At 44.7% G+C, this 18,833-nt stretch overlaps 1 protein-coding gene across 4 annotated transcripts in view; it reads right to left on the reverse strand.

The window, feature by feature from the left end:
• Window positions 1–3,187: 3,187 nt before the first annotated feature.
• IFT52 (intraflagellar transport 52) overlaps window positions 3,188–18,833 on the reverse strand; it is a 32,690-nt gene continuing 17,044 nt past the window's right edge. For 3 of the 4 annotated variants that reach the window (XM_029221547.1, XM_029221551.1, XM_029221550.1), the window contains 7 exons: window positions 18,493–18,585; window positions 16,901–16,969; window positions 12,652–12,806; window positions 8,666–8,753; window positions 7,549–7,657; window positions 5,302–5,447; window positions 3,207–3,459 (listed from right to left, as the gene is read on the reverse strand). In XM_029221547.1, coding sequence (XP_029077380.1) covers window positions 3,412–3,459; window positions 5,302–5,447; window positions 7,549–7,657; window positions 8,666–8,753; window positions 12,652–12,806; window positions 16,901–16,969; window positions 18,493–18,585 — 708 coding nt within the window. In that variant the 3' untranslated portion in view covers window positions 3,207–3,411. Of the gene's footprint in view, window positions 3,460–5,301; window positions 5,448–7,548; window positions 7,658–8,665; window positions 8,754–12,651; window positions 12,807–16,900; window positions 16,970–18,492; window positions 18,586–18,833 lie in introns of all 4 variants that reach the window. The other variant, XM_029221548.1, reaches the window with a different exon arrangement.

The following is an 18,833-nucleotide window of genomic DNA, read 5'->3' on the forward strand; positions in this document are numbered from 1 at the left end:
GAAATATTCTTGCCAAAAATGTTTAATTCAAAGCTAGCCTTTTATGTCTAACTTCCAGTATGCAGGAAATAAAGGAGATAAAGGGACAAGTTAATAGACATCAGATAAATTTAGTCTCTTCAAAAAGTCAATGTCATTTAAAAAAAAAAAGGAAAGAAAAAGGAACCAAAGAAAGAGGTAGGGAGACTGTGTATTGGATTTAAAGAAACTAAAGAGACAAATCCAATATATGAAACTTGACTGGATCCTGGCTTGAAAAAACATCTATAAAACATTTTGGGGACAGTTGGGAGACATCTGAATAAATATTAAATATTAGGTATGATAATGGTGTGTTGTAGTTATACACTGATGTATATTAAGGGGTAAAGTATTATAATGTCTGAAGTTTAATTTCAGATGTTCAGTAAGAAAAATTATACACACATCAAGTATACATGGCAATATGTTAACTTTTGAAAGTAGGTGGTGGGTACTGGTGTTTATTGTACTATTCTTACCACTTTTCTGTATGGTTCAAGTTTTTCATAAGAAGTTGGGGAAAAACATACATCCTTGCCACAGTCACCCATAGACGAAGGGGAAAAGGCAGCTGACGCATGGCAGGACAGGCCTTGCTTCCTCCGAGGAACCTTCTCGAGTCAGTAGTGTGGGGGGAGAAGATCCAGGTTAGCAGGCAGGCAGTGCTCCTCTGGACCTAGGTTTCCCTAGTCCTCTGTGTCCTCTGGTTAAGAATCAGCCTGCCAATGAAGCGGACACGGATTTGAGCCCTGGTCCAGGAAGATGCTACATGCCGCGGAGCAACTAAGCCTGCAAGCCACAACTACTGAGCCCGTGTGCCACTACTGAAGCCTGCACACCTAGAGCCCATGCTTTGCAACAAGAGAAACCACTGCAATGAGAAGCCCGCGCACCACAATAAAGAGCAGCCCTCGCTCGCTGCAACTAAAAGCCCACGCGCAGCAATGAAGACCCAACGCAGCCAAAAATAAATAAATAAGTAAATTTATAAAAAGATAAAAAATAAAATTGTAGGTATGAACACGTAGATACAAAGAACAGAGTAGTGGTTACAAGAGGGGAAGAGGCAGAGGGGAGGGCAAAATGGATAAAAGGGATCAACTGTGGTGACAGATGGAAACTAAATTTATGGTGGTGAGCACACTGTAGGAAATAGAGGAGTAGAAATGTACACATGAAACACAGAATGTTATACACCAGTGTTACCTCAATAACAAAATTGTTATCTACTGCTGCATAACAGTTTACTCCAAATTAATGGCTTAAAACTGCCATTTTATTATGTTCATAGATTCTGTGGGTCAGGAATTCAGGAAGGTCAGAGCAGAGACAGCTTGTCTCTGCTCCATGATGTCTGGGAACTCAACTAGGACAACTCAACAGACTAGGGGTGACTTCATGTTTGGAGTCCTCTTCACCACGTGTTTAGCAGGTGATGCTCGTACAGGTTGGGACCTCTGGCTGTTGGCCAGAACATCTATACGTGGCATATCCACGTAGCCTATCCAGGTGGCCACAGACTTGTATGGAGGCTCCGAGTGCCCCAAGTGAACCAGGCAGAAGCTGTATAGCCTTTTATGACCTAGCCTCAGAAGTCACAGTGTCAGTAACATAGTGCCAGATTGAGAGGGAGGGAATAGAGATCTCACCTCTCAATGGCAGGAGAACCAAAACCACAGTGTAAGAGAAGAGCACATGGGATGGGAGGTAATTGTTGAGCACATTTTTGGAATGTATTCCAAATACATTTCCATGACACTCCCTGCTGTTCCACAGCTGCTTGTTCTCAGCTGGCCCCCAGGTCTGCCCTTTGAGCAAAGTGGCCTCCCCCATCCCTAACACTGTGTTCTGGCTTGGCTACTCTGAATAAGCCCTGCACTAGGGCTTCAGTGTCAGAGAATGGAAGCCTACAGAGCCTTAACATGAAAAAATCATTTGAAATTCAGGATGTGACTTGAGCCTTTCTCCCCAAGGTTTTAAATTTCCAAAAATGTATAAAATAGATAACTAATGAGAACCTACTATATCGCACAGGGAACTCTACTGAATGCTCTGTGGTGACCCAAATGGGAAGGAAATCTAAGAAAGAGGAGATATATGTATACGTATAACTATTCACTTGGCTGTACAGCAGAAACTAACACAACACTGTAAAGCAACTAGACTCCAATACAAATTTCAAAAAGTGAACTTCCAAAAATGTTAATTCCTCGACAGACTATTTTCCTGGCTTCAATTATCCAACTCCATGTGAACAACTCAGGTCTTGAGACTGGACACCTTTCCTAAGCCTTAGTTAGGTATTTCTAGCTATTTACTGGTTATTACCACTTGCACGTATTGCCACTGTCTCAGCTGGCTCCTATGCTCTGCAACAGCTCACGCTTCAGAATCCCCGTCTTCCAAAAACTCCACCACTGTCCCAGGCAGTCAGGCTCAAAATCTTGCCAACCTGACCTCAAACGCCCAGACCAAATCTATTTCAGAATGCCACCTCTCCTACAACAGCATCTTAAATCCGCACTCTCGTTACTTCCTCTTGGAGTTATATGACACTCCCCCTAAGGGCCTTCCTTCCAAAGTTCTATCTTTACAGAACCCACCAGCTAAGCTATTCCCATTGCACCATACCCCTTACACGCTGGCAGTGGTTTTGCAATCTTCTATCTGGCTTTCAGGCTTTCCCCAAAGCTGGTTCCCAGTGTATCCAGTACATTTGCACAATGCACAAATGCTGTGCATTTCCACATCAACTGCTCCATTCAAGCAGGTACAGTCTCTCCCATTGTCCTTGGGACAGACGATCACATTTTGCCCTGCGTTATAACCTAAAACGATGATAGAACTGAGTGGCAGGAGCTCAGAGGAGAGGGACAAAGTGTGGGTGAAGGCAACAGCCTCCAAATGGTTGTGCCTGTATGCAGCTGGGAGATGAAGGAGTGAGTAAGCTATGTAAAGAAGATACCTATCAACTATTTTACCTTTTTCATTAGGTACAGTGGGGCAAACAGACTGTGGGTTAAGTTTGTTTTCTATCCTTTTGAGCTAGTCCAAAAGCTGTACAGTATTCATAAGCTTGAGAGTTATTTATGCTTCTGATAAAAGAGACTCAAATCTAGAACTGGAGTCGAAAGAAAAGACTTCAATGAAAGACTGATGCATAAATTATAAAAATACATATTCAAACAGATTTAATTTAAAAAATGGAACACACCTTACAGAAGTTAGAAATGTTATCCCTCTCTGGGCACTATAGAAGATGCACAGACCTTCCACAGCTCACAGAAGAAAGACTGTATAGACAATTTTGATAAAGAATTGAGGGACAATTCAAAAAGAGTTTATAAAGAGAGAATCTGGAGGCAGAAAATGCTTGAAGAGGCTTGGTCCTCAGAAATTGTTCTGGAATGCCGTTTCACTTGTATCAATATCATGTTCCTGGATGAGGGAATAAGACAGAGAATCTTAGAATTTCAGTTCAAAACCTGAAATGTGAACTCTTTGTTGTTTTGGACTTTGATTAGAGATTCTAAATCATCACTGATTGGGACACATAGCTAATCTCTGGGCTTTAAGGCTAAATCCAGCCCGAGGATTAAGTTTTCACGACCAGGAGAAGGCTCTGACCACAGCCTACCACCCACCATGATGAATGGGGAGCAAATACATTTGAAGGTACTGATGCAGACACCACACCAGCCTTCTTACCTTGGCCTTAGGGGCCTGACCCTGCCTTGCCACCAAGGTAAGTACTGCTGGGAATCTACCTGGCCCCCACCTCACATTTCAGTGCTGAGCAAGGATACCAATACCTTGCCTCTGAGTTGCTTTCCTGGCACTGATCTCAGAGCACTCTAATTGCCCAGATGTTCCTGTCTCGCTCACTGCACGTAGCTCAGGCAGACAGCAACGACAGCACTCACCACCACAGCCCTGACATCTAGCACCAGCCCGGGACATACGAGGCATATATTATAATATGAGTACACAGCAGAGCCAGCCCCCGCCAGTAGCGGCTCAGATCCTAATCAGTCTCTCTGTTCAGCATCTAAAATCGTGTGTGTGTGTGTGTGTGTGTGTGTATGAAAGATGGACATTCTCTTTATACTGTTTTATAGTCCTTTCCCCCCACCCCATTTACTGTATCATGAATGTCTTCCTAAGTCCTTAAACATCCTTCTAAACATTCTTAATCTTATGGATGCACCCTAGGTACTTGTTCCCTACTGATGAAAGTTTTTCTTCAATTAGAACAGTGCTTCACTGAGCATCCTGACTGGTAAATCTGCACACATTCAGGAATATGTATATATATTCTGGCCACGCCACATGGCATGCAGGATCTTAGTTCCCCGCCCAGGGATTGAATCTGTGCCCCCTGCAGTGGAAGTGTGGAGTCTTAACCAGTGGACCACCAGGGAAATCCCAGGATTATATTATTAAGACAAATTCTAAGCATTAGAATTGCTGGGTCAAAGGTGTATATATATATATATATATATATATATATATATATATATATATGTATATATATATATTTAGGGCTTCTGAACGATATTATAAAAAATATCTCCATAAAAGTGGAACCAGCTTATTCTCTCATCAGTAGTATATAAATGAATGCCCATTTACCAACCTTGGTTGGACATTTAATTTTAGAAATCCTGTCCAGGGATACGCAAGATGAAGGCCAGGCATAATTTTTAAGTTCTTGGTCCTCAGCCCTGGGCAAGATGATTTCTAACATAAGGTGCTGACCTCACGTCCTGCTGCTCCATCCTTGGTTCAGTCATCTCCAGCCACACAGGCATTACTGCTGTCCCTCAAACAAGCCAGGCAGAGCCCAGCCTTAGGGACTCTGCACAGGTCTTCTCTCTGCCTGGGACACTTGTCCCCCAGCTATCTCCATGGCCAACTCCCTCAACACCTTCAAGTCTTTGCTCCCATGTCAGCTTTGTAGTGTGGCCTATCCTGACCACCCTATTTAATTTAATATCACCACATTCAGCACACTGACCCCTCTGACCCTGCTCTACTTTTTAATAGCGCTTATCATCTCCTAGCATCCTATGTGATTTACTTATATATTACGTTTATTGTTTACTGTCTCCTCCAGCTAGATATATGTCCCAGAAGTGCAGGGAACATCATCTGTTTTGTTCACCTAGTAGCTAGTGAAATGCCTGCAGAATGAATGGCATGGAACACGAGAAGTCCAGTTTATGGATGATATCACCACTGGAAGGACTCCCACTTGAGTGGGCCTTCTGGGTTCTGTACCTGGTTCAATTTCTTGAATTCCACCACTTGGAAGAAGATGTGCTCGAGGATATGTTTGGCATCTTGCTGGTCCTTTGGTAGTTTATTGGTGACTCCAAGGATGTCACCACACTTCCTGATGTAGAATTCCAGGTCTTCTTCAGTACCTAAGCACAGTTGGGGCAGTTAGGTTCACCTGTGACTCTGCCCTTCCCCAAGTACAGACTTACTGGGGTTTGGGTATCCCTGTCAGGTTCCTACATCTCTCAAGATCACTCACCTCTCCCTTGGGTAATGTGACCAAAGGACTTAAACAGTGACAAACTGTAGAGATCTCTGATGTGCTGTTTTTGTAAATTAGGACAAAAGTGTGACACTCCTAATTAGAATAAAGCTAGCCAGGTTCTGGCTCGCTATTACCAGATCTGGCATTCCCACATTACAAAGAACAAGAGCCACCGGCGGGGAATCAAAGTACCATTCTCTGATTGCCGCAAGGATCATTATGTGAAGGACATATGCGTATTTTATTTTATTTATATTATTTATTTAAAAAAATTTTTTTGGCCGCACCACGCAGCTTGCAGGATCTCAGTTCCCTGACCAGGGATCAAACTCGCGCCCCCAGCAGTGGAAGCGTGGAGTCTTAACCACTGTATTGCCAGGGAAGTCCCAGGGGTATTTTAAATAGCATTTACTATAGCAATATTATAGGAAAGGAAATAAAAGAAACAAAAAATCATCCATAATTCTCTGTGTAACCATCCCCAGTCCTGTATCAAGGATGGACAGCCATTACTGCCCTACTTACACTATACTGTAATTTCTTTTCTTCCCCTCTGATTTGCATTTTTAAAGTTATGATAGAAGTGTTCTCTCGCTCTAGCTCTACCCCCACCAATACTTCCTAGGGTAATTACTGCCATGTATGTCTACATGTCTACATATGTGTAAAAACAGGGGATCAAACTATAATAGTTCTGTAAGTTGCTGTCATCAGTTAACGATGTAACATGGACATTCCAGTCAAAGCTTATGCTCCACATCTTTCTTTTAACAGATGTATAATATTCCACTTTGTCTCATATTTTTTAAAACCAATTCTCCTACTGATAGACTATTAGACTGTTGTTGTCTATTTTTTGAATGCTACAATTAATATCTCTATATCTTTTCTGTTATGCATTTCTACTAGGATTTCTGCAGGATAAACCGCTAGAAACAGAAACGCATGGTCAAAGGGTCTGATCCTTCACAGGTCTATTATTCCCACTGGACTAATTACTAGGTCTTGCTAATTTCTGATTGCCTAGCACCTACCACAATGCCTGGCATGGAACAGAGATGCAGTAAAGGTGTCTGACATTGAACTATTTTCATTTTTGCACATTCCTTTCTGGTCTTCGAGCACATACAGATGTTCACATAGTTGGGATCCTACTCTAAGTGCAGTTTTATATCTTGCTTTCTTCATTTAGGAATCTCAGTGTCACCCCCTGGCCTTTGTAAGCCTCTTTTATAATGACTACATATTGTCCCACTGATTGAATGTGGTGCAATTTACTACCATTTCCCTGTGAGTGAACACTAAGGCTATTCCCAACTGTATTTTATTTTTTAATAAGTAATGTCGTAGTCATCTGTGTACCTTCATTTATCTCCCTAGGTTAGATTCCCAGGAGTGGGGTCACTGCCTCAATTTTCTGTCTCCGAATCCATGTGTGCAGGTCCACCTGCTGTGCTGGAGGAAGGGCATGTCAGGAGGAGCACGGGGCTGAGAGTCGGGAACACGACTCACCCTGTAGCTGTGTGGCCCGGAGCCTCATTTCCTCACCCACGGGTCAGGGTGGGCACACTTGACTCTCTCTAGAATCCCTTCCAATTTGAAGTCTCTGTAATTCTCTTGGCCCTGACTGAATTTTTTTATTCAACGGCTCCTGTGACCAATGGCCTAGGTTTGCTAAGAGGCAGCCAGAGTCAGAATTCATCCTGGGGTCACCCAACAGGTCAGAACTAAAGACACACAGGAATTAAAGCTGAGACCCTGGCCTCTGCCTGGCACCACGTTCTAGCTCACTGAGCTAACTGACCCCTAGGGAAACAAGCCACATCATTCACATGAAATAAACAAAAATTGTGCTTTTATACTTCCATTCATATTCTGTTCTTCCTAAACAAACTCTAAGCTTTCTTTCACGACAAATCTCAGAAATTCACAATTTAATAAAACTCACAAAAGAAAACAAACAAGAATTTGACCACACTCACACTTATTGGTGATCTGAGCAAGCCGGGCCTTCTCAGAGGAGAACGTCTCATCTAAGTCAAATAGCTCCAGCGGAGGGGGTGATAATTCCCTGAAACTAGGAGGGAAAACCTAAAAGGCAATAAAGTCTTTCATGAAAGAGCGCATCCAAAGCCATAACTGACGGTGATGAGATGTAAGGAAAATGAGACGAAGAACCGCCCAGCGCCCATCACCTCCTTCCGTCCTAACCCATGAGGCCACAGCAAGCAAGACGGCGGCCCAGTGCAAGCAACCCAGTAGAACCAGCTCCAAGCACGCCGCCAAACTCGCCAAGCTGATGTACCAGCGCCCTTGCATGTACCAACTCATGCAAGGACACACAGCTTGGGGCTTATCCGGCTTATTTGCATTTTGTGCAAATTTGTGTTGAACACTTGATTGCATGAGTCGTTTCTCATCTGATGATGAGTTCTTCAGGAACAGAAATTGGGGAAACAGATGTAGATTAATGTAGAAAGTGCTGAACTTATAGCCAGAATTTGCAGGTATGAGGCAGTGGTGTGCTGATAAATGTTGAGCTATCACTCAAAACAAGAGGCCTCATCTGTAGCATTTGTCATTTCCTGTTTTGTAAACACTTCCGCTGTGGCCGATTTTCAGGTTACCAAGGTGAAGCCAGCTGGCTCACAACCTTCCAGAATGTGGGGGGATAAGACAATTTTGAAGGCAAGTGGAGCTCACGCTGGACTGGAATGTTGAAAAATAACCTATAGACACATGACTGTCCCCGGGCTCTTAGAACTGTGCTGTGAATCTGAGTGCCCGTTGCCTGGAGAGCTCAAAGCTTTCTAGCACAAAGCTCTTCCTCCTTTTCAGCCAGGTGTTCTCATACATGCCCTTCAACCCCACAAGACAGGAAACGTTTAACAGCCAGAGAGGTCCACACCCGTGATTCCTCAGTTGGGAACTACACCAAATGGAAGTCCCTGTAGAATACTAACAGATTTGGTCTCTGTGCATGGTTTGAGCCAGAGAAGCATGACCCCATGAGGAAGCCAGCCCCACACGAGGCCAGCTGGTGAGGGAGGGGCAAACAGCGGGGCTCCGCGGCAGGATGCCCCCCACACACCCACTGACCGCTGGCTGAAGGGCTGGCAGCGGCGTCTCAAACTGAGGTTGGATGAGCTGGAGAGGTTCATGTTTCACGTTTAGCTGTTCGTGAGCCCTGTGTTAAGAAGAAGATAAAAAAGCAGGAATCAAGATGAGACACTGATGCAAAGCATGTCTAACTGATCTCACGGTGCTCGTCTCCAACGATCAGGAGGCTCAGCACTTTGGCAAAAAAAATAAAAATCACACAAAATGTACTGTTACACATAATGTAATGATCCTTTCAGGAATCTTCTCTACTGCAACAGACGGCATGACTTTATTGAGAACTGAAAGGGAAAGTTCATTCAAGTTTCCTATCGGGCTTCTCCTAATAGGCTTTTAATTTTTACCCACTGGACACCGTGAATCTTGTAACTCACTGTGTTTCCTTGTTTGTTTTCACCATCAAGAGACAGGAGTCAAATCTGAAGTCTGCTTCTGGTGACTGAACAGATCCACAGGATATGCACTTCTGTGTGCTCATTCACTCCACAAACATCTACTGAACACCTACTGTGTACCAGGCAGTTTTATCTGCCAGGAGTACGGCAGCAGGGGAAGAAAGAGACCAAGGCAGGCCCTCGTGGGACTGACATTCTAGCGGAAGAGAGACACACAATAAACAAAAGCCAAGATGCCAGGGATTAATAAGCATTAGGAAGAAAAGCAAATCTGGAGAGAGGGACAGAGACAGGGAAGGGGCAGGGAGTGGGGCTTTGCCAGAGCAGCCCTGAGTGAGGGGAGGGGCAGGTCAGGCAGTCTCCCTCAGAGGCGTCCCAGGCAGAGGCCAGAGCAAGAAGAGGGAAAGGGGAGCGAGACATTTTCACGGAAAAGCAGGGCAGCCAGAGCAGCTGTGGCGGAGTGAGAATGGCACGAAGGAGTTAATGGAGTCAAGGGCTGACCTTCCCCCATGGTAGTTTTTTTATTGCGGCTTCCCCTTTGCCTCCGTCCTCCCAAACCTTAATTTGACCTTCTGCATTGGGGTATAGATTGTACAAGCTCTGTGACCTCCTCTGGGAATGAGGCAAATTAAAATATACTCACTCACCCAACTTAAATTGTGTGCTCATTTGTGGCCTTTCAAAATTCATCTAAGCAAGCAAATGCCAAGGGGTGTGGACAAAGTTCATGACTGTTTCTCTGTAGGGGTGCTTTGAGAAAGGAGACAGGTCTATGACCGCAGAAAGATGGCTAGCTGAGCTTATGCCGTCACCACCTCCACTAGTCCAAGATGCTTGGGGAACGTCTATCCTAGCAATGAGCAGATGATCCCCACGGAGAGAAGAGAAATAACTTTTCTTGAGCATCTACCGCATGCCACATGCTGTGCCTGACCCTGTGCGAGGCACTTATTTAATGTAATCCTCAAAACAGCCCTGGACAGTGGGTGTAATCTCTTACAGAAGAGGAAACAGAGGTATAGAGTTGAAGTAGCTCCCCAAGGTCATGTGCTTAGGAAGCAACAAAGGCAAGGTCAGAACTCAGACCTGGCTAATCCCTGCCAACCAGAAGCCCCGCGACTCAGTCTACCCAGATGGCAGAATTAGAGGCAGTTCTAAGCTAAAGGTTCTAGTACCCACACACAAAGAACCCTGATGCCAAGTCCTGGCCTTGGTCATTCTAGCCATGACATTCTGTTTTCTGTCCCTAGGTAGAGCTGACTGTGCTGAAGCCCTGTGTAAGTAATAAAATAAATTCCATTAAGTCTTCCCTTTCTCCACGCGGCTCACCACCTGCCCAAATCGTCCTCCTACTAGTAGCCAACGTGTACTTGATGGGGGTGGGGAATGGGTGGAGAAGCTAATCTTAAAAGCAAGCAAAACCTAATTCAGAAAGATGATCAATATGGGAAAAGGGCAAGAATAAATGCCATTGCTATACACAAATCTGTGAAATGGGGCTGCTCTATATTCCAGAATACTCTGGCCTGACCTTTGGTGGTGCATTTTCACCGCCCATGTCTCACTCTCCATCCCACCATGAACTCTGAGGGCAGGGACCGCCACACTCTCTCTACCTCACACCCCACAGGCATCAGTAAAGACCAGCTGGACAAATGAAGTCACTTCAGAGCAATACCCTACAGCTGACATAAATATTTAATGACGAATGCAATTTTTATTCAAAAAGAGAATCTGCATTCAAAAGTTGTTACATGCGAATAAAAATACCTAAGAGCTCCATACAGAAACTGTAAACCAGTAACTCCTGCCCTTTGCTGTGGTGTGAAAGACAAATACAATGAAAGGAGCCGTCCAAGCCTCTGAAACATCCACCACCTGACTCTGCCGACACTAAAATAGCAGACAGTTCCAATCAGTCCCTCATTCAACACTGAAGAATGGTCGTGATGGCCTGGTTCACCTGCATCAGGAGAGAAGCAGGTCAAAACGGCAGAAGCCGGCCGGACTGGAAGCAGCCAGCGGAGCAGCCTGATGGAACTTTTGTTATCCTAAGAAAAGCCCTGAGTTAGAAGGAGAACATCAGAGCTCAAAACCAAAGTGCAAATGAAGAGCCAAATGTGCAGGCAGGATTTACAACCTGGCTGTCACCCGCAGCCTGCAGGTGGTGAGGGGGTGACAGAGATGCCCTGGCAGCTCTGGGGGTGTCAGTGTTGTCCTCTTTTTCAGAGACTCTCTAACTTCCTACAGTAATATATCTCCAGATAATTTCTCCCCAGGTTCAGGGTTAAGATTGGCTGGATTCAAATTCAGGTGCCACCAAAAACTAGCCGTGTGACCTTAAGCAACTCACTTATTTTTTCTGTGCCTCAGTGTCCTCATGTGTAAAACAGGGACAATAACTGTATTATGATTAGTACATGATAAAGCAACGCACATAAAAAATTAACATGGTACTTGTTAAAGGAGTCAAGGCTAAATGCAGTTCAAATGGCAACTAGGAATGAACTTCCTTGCCTGGACATACCCTGCCTTTGCTCAGAAAGCAACCTCCCTGCAGAATGTTCTCTCCCAACACCGCAAACCATCTCCTGAAATCCTCTCACCCCTTAAAGTGTGCCATCCATCAGAGGGCCAAGCAGACACAAGTCACCCAGAAATGTTTTTTGAAATCCTCAATGCCTGGCTAAAATGGCCCCTCTTTCTTAAAGTCTTCCCTGCTTACCCCAGTCGGAATCGAATTCTCTTTCCTCATTATGCCATGGCCTCCACTTTTACATTTCACATTTAGCATTAGATTAACCTTGCATCACAGCTTTTGTCTGTCTCCTCCGTAAAACCATACACTTTAGGTACGGTGCTCAGCACAGTCAGAGCTCTGTGAGTGCTTGATGACCCTGAACATAAGTACAGGGCCAGGACGTTAGACAATCATCTGTAGCTGTGCCTTCAGCCTTTGGTTTATCCAGATGTCGATCCTGTGCCAGGCCAGAGATGCTCAAAAATGTTAGGCCCTGCCCCTGTTGTTAGGGATGCAGAACACCACCAACAAAGCCAGCATGAAACAGAGTCAAGGACTGGCCTGAAAGATACTCAGGCCTGGCTTGAGATCCCTGCTCCCACCGTGGGAGAATCCTTTCCCTCTCTAAACCTGTTTCCTCAGTTGGAAGTGAGGCAGGTAACTCAGAGGACCACTGAAAGTATTAAATGAAGGCACAGTGTGGAGTGCTTACAGGGTGACTGCCCCCCTCGGTTTACTGAGGGGGGTTTCTGGGACATGGGGCTCTCTGTGCTCAGACCAGGAATGTCCTGGGCAAACCGGAACAAGCTGGTTTCTCTAAATGTCCAATACAGAGCCTGGAACACAGCAGGAACTGACAACTGCTGGCAGTTCCCTCTGTACCGAGCCCCGCCCCGAACTCCCAGCTGTCTCGGCCAACCTCCTCACAGGTCTGAGAACACGTTCTGCACACCACACTTGCCGTGCCCCTAACTCCCGCCCCCAGGCCAGTGTTTTCAAACCGAACACTCAATGGAGTGCAGAGCAGCTGAGAGAGCCGAGGTACTGACTTGATGACCTTGGGGAGGGAAGTGGTGTCCAGCTGGTAGATGGACAGGTCGAAGAGGGTGGTGAAGTCCCGAGGGTTCTCATCGCCCTCCTGGAGACACACTCGCAGCCGCTCGGACAGGGTGGCCGTGTCGGGCAGCATCATGTAGTCGGAAATCTGAAAGCCACAAGAGGGTTCCTTTCAGCATAGCAGGGACAAGAATTTACTCTGTCTGGTCTCCAGCGCCTCAGGTCTAAATCTGCAGTATTTCTACTCGCTTGCTAAGACATCTCACTGTTCATGATCACTGACAACTAAAGCTTAAATAAGCCACTCTCGGTGGAAGGAAGGACAAAGGTCACCTGGGTAATCCCCAACGCTGACAAAACCCACCTCTGCAATGATTCATGCTGGTCCGCACACAGCTGAATATGGCTGGAGAAACTCACAACCCTGCTGACTGGTCTCCTTCTCATTACACACTGATCTTGAGTGCTCAGCCATCAATTAAATTCTCAAGTTCATTCCCTTTCCCATTCTTGTAGGCAACACTTTCCTTCTGTCACTTCAACCATCTAATATGATTTTCTATCTCTTAATTTTAGCTGATGACCTTATTTTCTACATCAGTGAGAAAACAGACACAATCATAAAGGAAAGTCCACAAGCTACCATTTCAACATGTATCCTCTCTCCACCCACTAGCATCTGGGCCATACACTCTGCTTTCTCTCCTGTCCTGTGTACGAACCACCTGTGACCCCAGCACAGACAACCCCTCCTTGGACACTAGACCCCAGCCCTTCTCACCTAGCCGAGGACATGCCTGCAGCACTGCTGAGAACCCTTAATGATGACATGTGCTCTCTGTTGGTAAAAGACCGGGAAAACCTAAATGACCATCAATAGGAGACTGGTTAAATATACCACAGTACAAATAATGGAAAATTCAGTTTTCAAAAAACAAAACAAAAAACAATCAAAAGAAAGCTCTTTATGAATAAGTATGGGAAAACCTCCAAGACATACTGGTAATTGTAAAAAGCAAGGTGCTAGACAGTGTGTATACAAAGCGTACATAGCACCATTTGGGTAAAACAAGGGGGAAGGAGAGCATAAACATATGCATATTTGCTTATCTCTATATAAAATCTCTCTGGAAGAACATACAAGAAACTGCTAAGACTGCTGTCACTGGGGAAGGGAACCAAGTGGCTGGGCAAAGACAGAAGGAAGACTGTTCATTGCGTATGCTTTTGAATTCCAAACTATGTGAAGGCATTACCTAGTCGAGCAATAAACTGAAGTTTAAATAAATGCATGCTGGCAACCAGGAGTTTGTGTATTCCTAATTTCCCTTTGAACTGCATTTAGCCTTGACTTCTAACAAGGCCAACTTGGTGATAGTTTTAAAAACTGGTCTCTGAAATCACCCACAACATACTGTTCCACATTCTCCAGAGCCAGCACTTGGGGAAACGTGCCTGAGCGTGACGGAAATGAGACGTCAAGACAAACAGGCTCACTTTTCCCTATATCCCAAGCGTCGAAAATTCCCCCAATTCTCAAACTTTTTTTTAAGACAAGAAACAAGGGAGAAGCGTCAACAAATAAATGTCCTTCCTAGCACTATTTGGCTGTTGTAGAGGCTTCAACCCTCTAATAGGACAGGGATGAAGGTGAGAGCAGTAACAAGGGCGCTGACTATGGCAGAACATACACCCGGGTCATGGCTCAAAGATAAGTATGGGCCCAGCAATCCCAAAGGTCCCGTGGCTGATTCTTAGCTCTGTACAGAAGACTGCTGCAAAATCCTAGTTCAGACAAGTAGCAAGGACTTAGATGTCCAGACAGAAACATAAAAAGAGTGCTCCCCAGGGAGATCAGCTTGGTGCTTTGTGACCACCTAGAGGAGTGGGATAGGGAGGGTGGGAGGGAGACGCAAGAGGGAGGAGTTATGGGGATATATGTATATGTATAGCTGAGTCACTTTGTTATAAAGCAGAAACTAACACACCATTGTAAAGCAATTATACTCCAATAAAGATGTTAAAATAAATAAATAAATAAAAATAAATAAAAAGAGTGCTCTGAAGACCACTGGTTTTCATGACTTCCTGGCAGATTTTGAGGTTAAAACTTGTTATGTAAATTCCTTCAGCTCTTTATCAAACTATTGTTTTATTAAATATCATTTGAAACTGGGCTATTGTCTGGGTTTGAAACCCATTCCAACATAGTAAGATCTGATCTGAAATCACAGGAAGTTTAGATTTTCAGAATTTCTTACTGTACAATGTTACTGGGTCCAGTGTTTTACTTTCCAAAGCCTTACAATACAAAGAATGTTTTTCACCAGGTCTCACAACTGGAAGATATATGAAACTGCACGGTTTTAGAGAAAGGCCTTAACAACACTCCCCTCCTCTGGTTTCTACTGATGCTTCTTCCCTTTGGAACCAGCCCAGTGTCACACGTGGTGGAGTGTGAACAACAGAGCAGTAGAAAAGGCTCAGGCTCCGGAATCAGCCTGAAGTGGGCATTAAGAATGGCTTGAGCAGGTATTAATCGAAGTGGGAACCTTGAAGAATTTACTTACTTCAGCTTCCTCAGCTAGAAAACAGGAATGACAGAAACTTAGCAGGAGCAAAGTGGCCACACAGGACAGGAGCAGATGCAGCACCTCTTAGCGCTGCTTCCCTCAACCCACGACACTCTAAGTAGGATTGGCGGCTGTCAAAGATGCCGTCCACTCAGAGTTGGGTCCTGTGAGACCTGAAAAGCGAATTCCTGGCTGTACCCCAATTCTTCTGTTTTGGGGGCGAACATCACTTTTCAGGAGAAATTTAAGCAAAATAGCTCCACACTTAATGTTTCCAGGTAAGGGAGTATTTTAGACATAGGGCTCTCGTGTTTGCTAACCCTAGTCAGGCCCTGGGTTTCCCAGCGAAGTCAGTCCTCAGCTGAGGGCAGGAGCAGTCAGCGGGCAGCCATTTCTGAGGGCCTCTGCCCACCTCCTGCTACCCATCGCCAAGAAATCACTTTCCTGACACTCCAGAGTTTAAGAAACACAGAACTAAAGGAAGAACGAGTAGATTTTGAATTAGGAGACCTGGGTTTGAGTCCCAGCTCTGTAATTGCTTGCTCTTTGGGCATATTACAATCCTGCAGAATTTCAGTTTCCTCATCTGTAAAATGAGAATAAGACCATCTACCTCCCAGGGCTGTGGTGAGGTTTAAACAGGATGATTTATGTGGAAGTATGTGATATACAGTGCTTGGTAGATAAAAAATACAAGAATTTTTTTTTAAGTCTTGATAGATATATAGCCCTTTTTACAGCCTTTAGTTTAACAAGTAAATTTTCATCTATTCATTTAGGCCTCACAATTATCCTGTGAGACAAAGAACACAGGTGTTAGTGTCCCCAAAACTAATGAGAAAACTAAGATGAAAAAGGTCCGAAATAACCTGCTTAAGGTCCCAGGGCTCATGGTGGAGCGGGACCTAGAATGTAGTTACTGGTTCCTAGTCCAGTGCTGGTCTCACCACTCTGATTTGTCTGATAAGTATTATCATAATGCCCTTAGGACTGTTATTCCTAAAGGCAACAAAATGATAGCTTAAAACTTAAATTCTGATGATCTTTGTTTCTTCATGAAAAAATTATTTTTATATCCTTCATATTTTTGAAAGAAGTATTTCTCTACAGATACTGACTCTGAAAGTTTGGGCCAGACAGCATACATTAAATTCCAATTATTACATATACAGACAGAGGCTCCCACCCCACTGAGCTCTACGACGAATTATATAATTCATTGATTATTTTTTTACAACATGGCCTTCGTCTCGCCAAAAAGCATCACTTCTTGGGCTTCCCTGGTGGCGCGGTGGTTGAGAATCTGCCTGCTAACGCAGGGGACATGGGTTCGAGCCCTGGTCTGGGAAGATCCCACATGCCGTGGAGCAACTGGGCCCGTGAGCCACACCTACCGAGCCTGCGCGTCTGGAGCCTGTGCTCCACAAGAAAAGAGGCCGCGATAGTGAGTGGCCCCCGCTTGCCACAACTAGAGAAAGCCCTCGCACAGAAACGAAGACCCAACACAGCCAAAAATAAATAAGTAAATTTAAAAAGCTTCACTTCTTGCCATCTGTCTAACAGATAAAGTAAGAGATAGATATTCTTTTGGAACTGTTAGAAGTGGTGCTGAGAAGCTGGACCCATTTTTCATTTCAAAGTTTTCCTTTAATGATTCACAACCTCCTACCTCTGGGTCCTCAGCATCAATCTGGTTTAGGTGGATGTCTCCTGTTGTGAGCCACTGGAAAACAACGTCCTAAATATAAAAAAATAAACACAGAATTACCCATTTGGTTATTTGAGAAAGCTGAGGGCAGGACTAGAGAATAAAACCAATCAAGAAAAATGATAAAGGGAAAGAGAATACACACCAGTGATTTGAAAAAGGGTAGCCACCCTTATCTTGGTGAAATCATATAAAAACTGCAAAGTTTTCCTTACCCTAGTGCCATTTTTATTAATGGAAATTTATCATTTATCTTAGGGCACTCTAACCTTTAATCACCAGCCAGAATTTATTAAAATTTGTTCACTGTTCTGAAACAATCCCTGTGTAATGTGCTGATGACAGTCTGGACTTAAAAAGTACAATATAGGGCTTCCCTGGTGGCGCAGTGGTTGAGAGTCCGCCTGCCGATGCAGGGGACACGGGTTCGTGCCCCGGTCCGGGAGGATCTCACGTGCCGCGGAGCGGCTGGGCCCGTGAGCCATGGCCGCTGAGCCTGCGCGTCTGGAGCCTGTGCTCCACAACGGGAGAGGCCACAACAGTGACAGGCCCGTGTACCGCAAAAAAAAAAAAAAAAAAAGGTACAATATAACAAGATGCCCCCAGAATGTGATAAACACGTTGGAACTTTGTGTAGATTCTACAGAAACAAGATCCTTTTTTTTTTTTTTGGCAACAGCTCACAGCTTGTGGGATCTTAGTTCCCCAACCAGGGACTGAAACCAAGCCCTCGGCAGTGAAAGTGCAGAGTCCTAACCACCGGACCGCCAGGGAATTCCCGGAAACAAGATCTTAAATCAATCTCTCAATAAGACAATAATCTTTAAGGCTGAAGGAACTTATTTCATTAATGAGAAAGCTCAGCGGGACCTTCTCCCTCTGGTTGAGTGAGTCACCGGCATCACGCCAACATCTAGCTCTGGCCTGCACCCCGTCACCCTTCACAGGACATGCTTCCTTTGCATTTACCATGCCTTTCCCTCCTTCCCCGCCTCAATCAGGGACAGTCCTATCATAACCCCTCCTAAATCCCACTCGTGCTGGCCAGCCCCTCCCCCCACTCACACCTTCCCTGCCTTCATTCAGGTCCTTGTTCCTTCTCTGCCAGCCTCCTAACTGGCTCCAGATTGCCCTCTCCCTTCCATCTTCTGCACTCACAGATCTGACTATGCCCAAGGCTGCTGGACACTCTACAAGGGCTCTCCGTGGCTTTTCGAAGAAAGTTTGAGTTCCTAGGCTCTATACGGGAGGCCCTGCTTGGATCTGCTCCTCCCCACTTCTCCAGGGTGGCTCCCAGCCCGGGGTGGTGTGCTTAGAAACGCTCGCCACGGCCTTCTGGATTTAATTCTCTGTCTCTCACATTCTGTCTCAGTGTCCTATATACTTTTTTAGAGCAGAGACTATGCCTGACTCATCTTTGTATCCTTAGTGCCTGGTGTATAATGGGTTCTGAATAGCTGGTTTTAAATGACTAGATGAACTCAGCAGTACTTTTTTTTTTAATGACAGGAAAATCATACATATTATTCATTAGATAAAAGAGAAGAGCTTACCATGATTTTGCTGTTTTCTTCTTTATCCAAATATTGGTCACTGAACATGTGACATGAGCCAAGCACTGCCAGTTTCCCACCTTGGTTCTGTTGCTGACAAAGCAGTGTCAGATATTCAGACCGCAAAATGTACCACGTGCATTTCAGTCCCCAAACACTTATCATTACAACCATGTGAGCAAATGTCTTATATACTGAGAAATGCCAATTCACATGGGTATTTTAATGGTCTAGAAATGTCAATTATGATAACAACTATATTCCAACCTGCTTCTCAATTTAGACACTTCTATACCCTTCAATTTGACATTAATAGAAAGCAGTGTAAATTCATTCGACAC

Source organism: Monodon monoceros, unplaced genomic scaffold, assembly GCF_005190385.1.
Source record: "Monodon monoceros isolate NGI ecotype Baffin Bay Population unplaced genomic scaffold, NGI_Narwhal_1 Super_Scaffold_13, whole genome shotgun sequence".
NCBI classification, from domain to species: Eukaryota; Metazoa; Chordata; class Mammalia; order Artiodactyla; family Monodontidae; genus Monodon; species Monodon monoceros.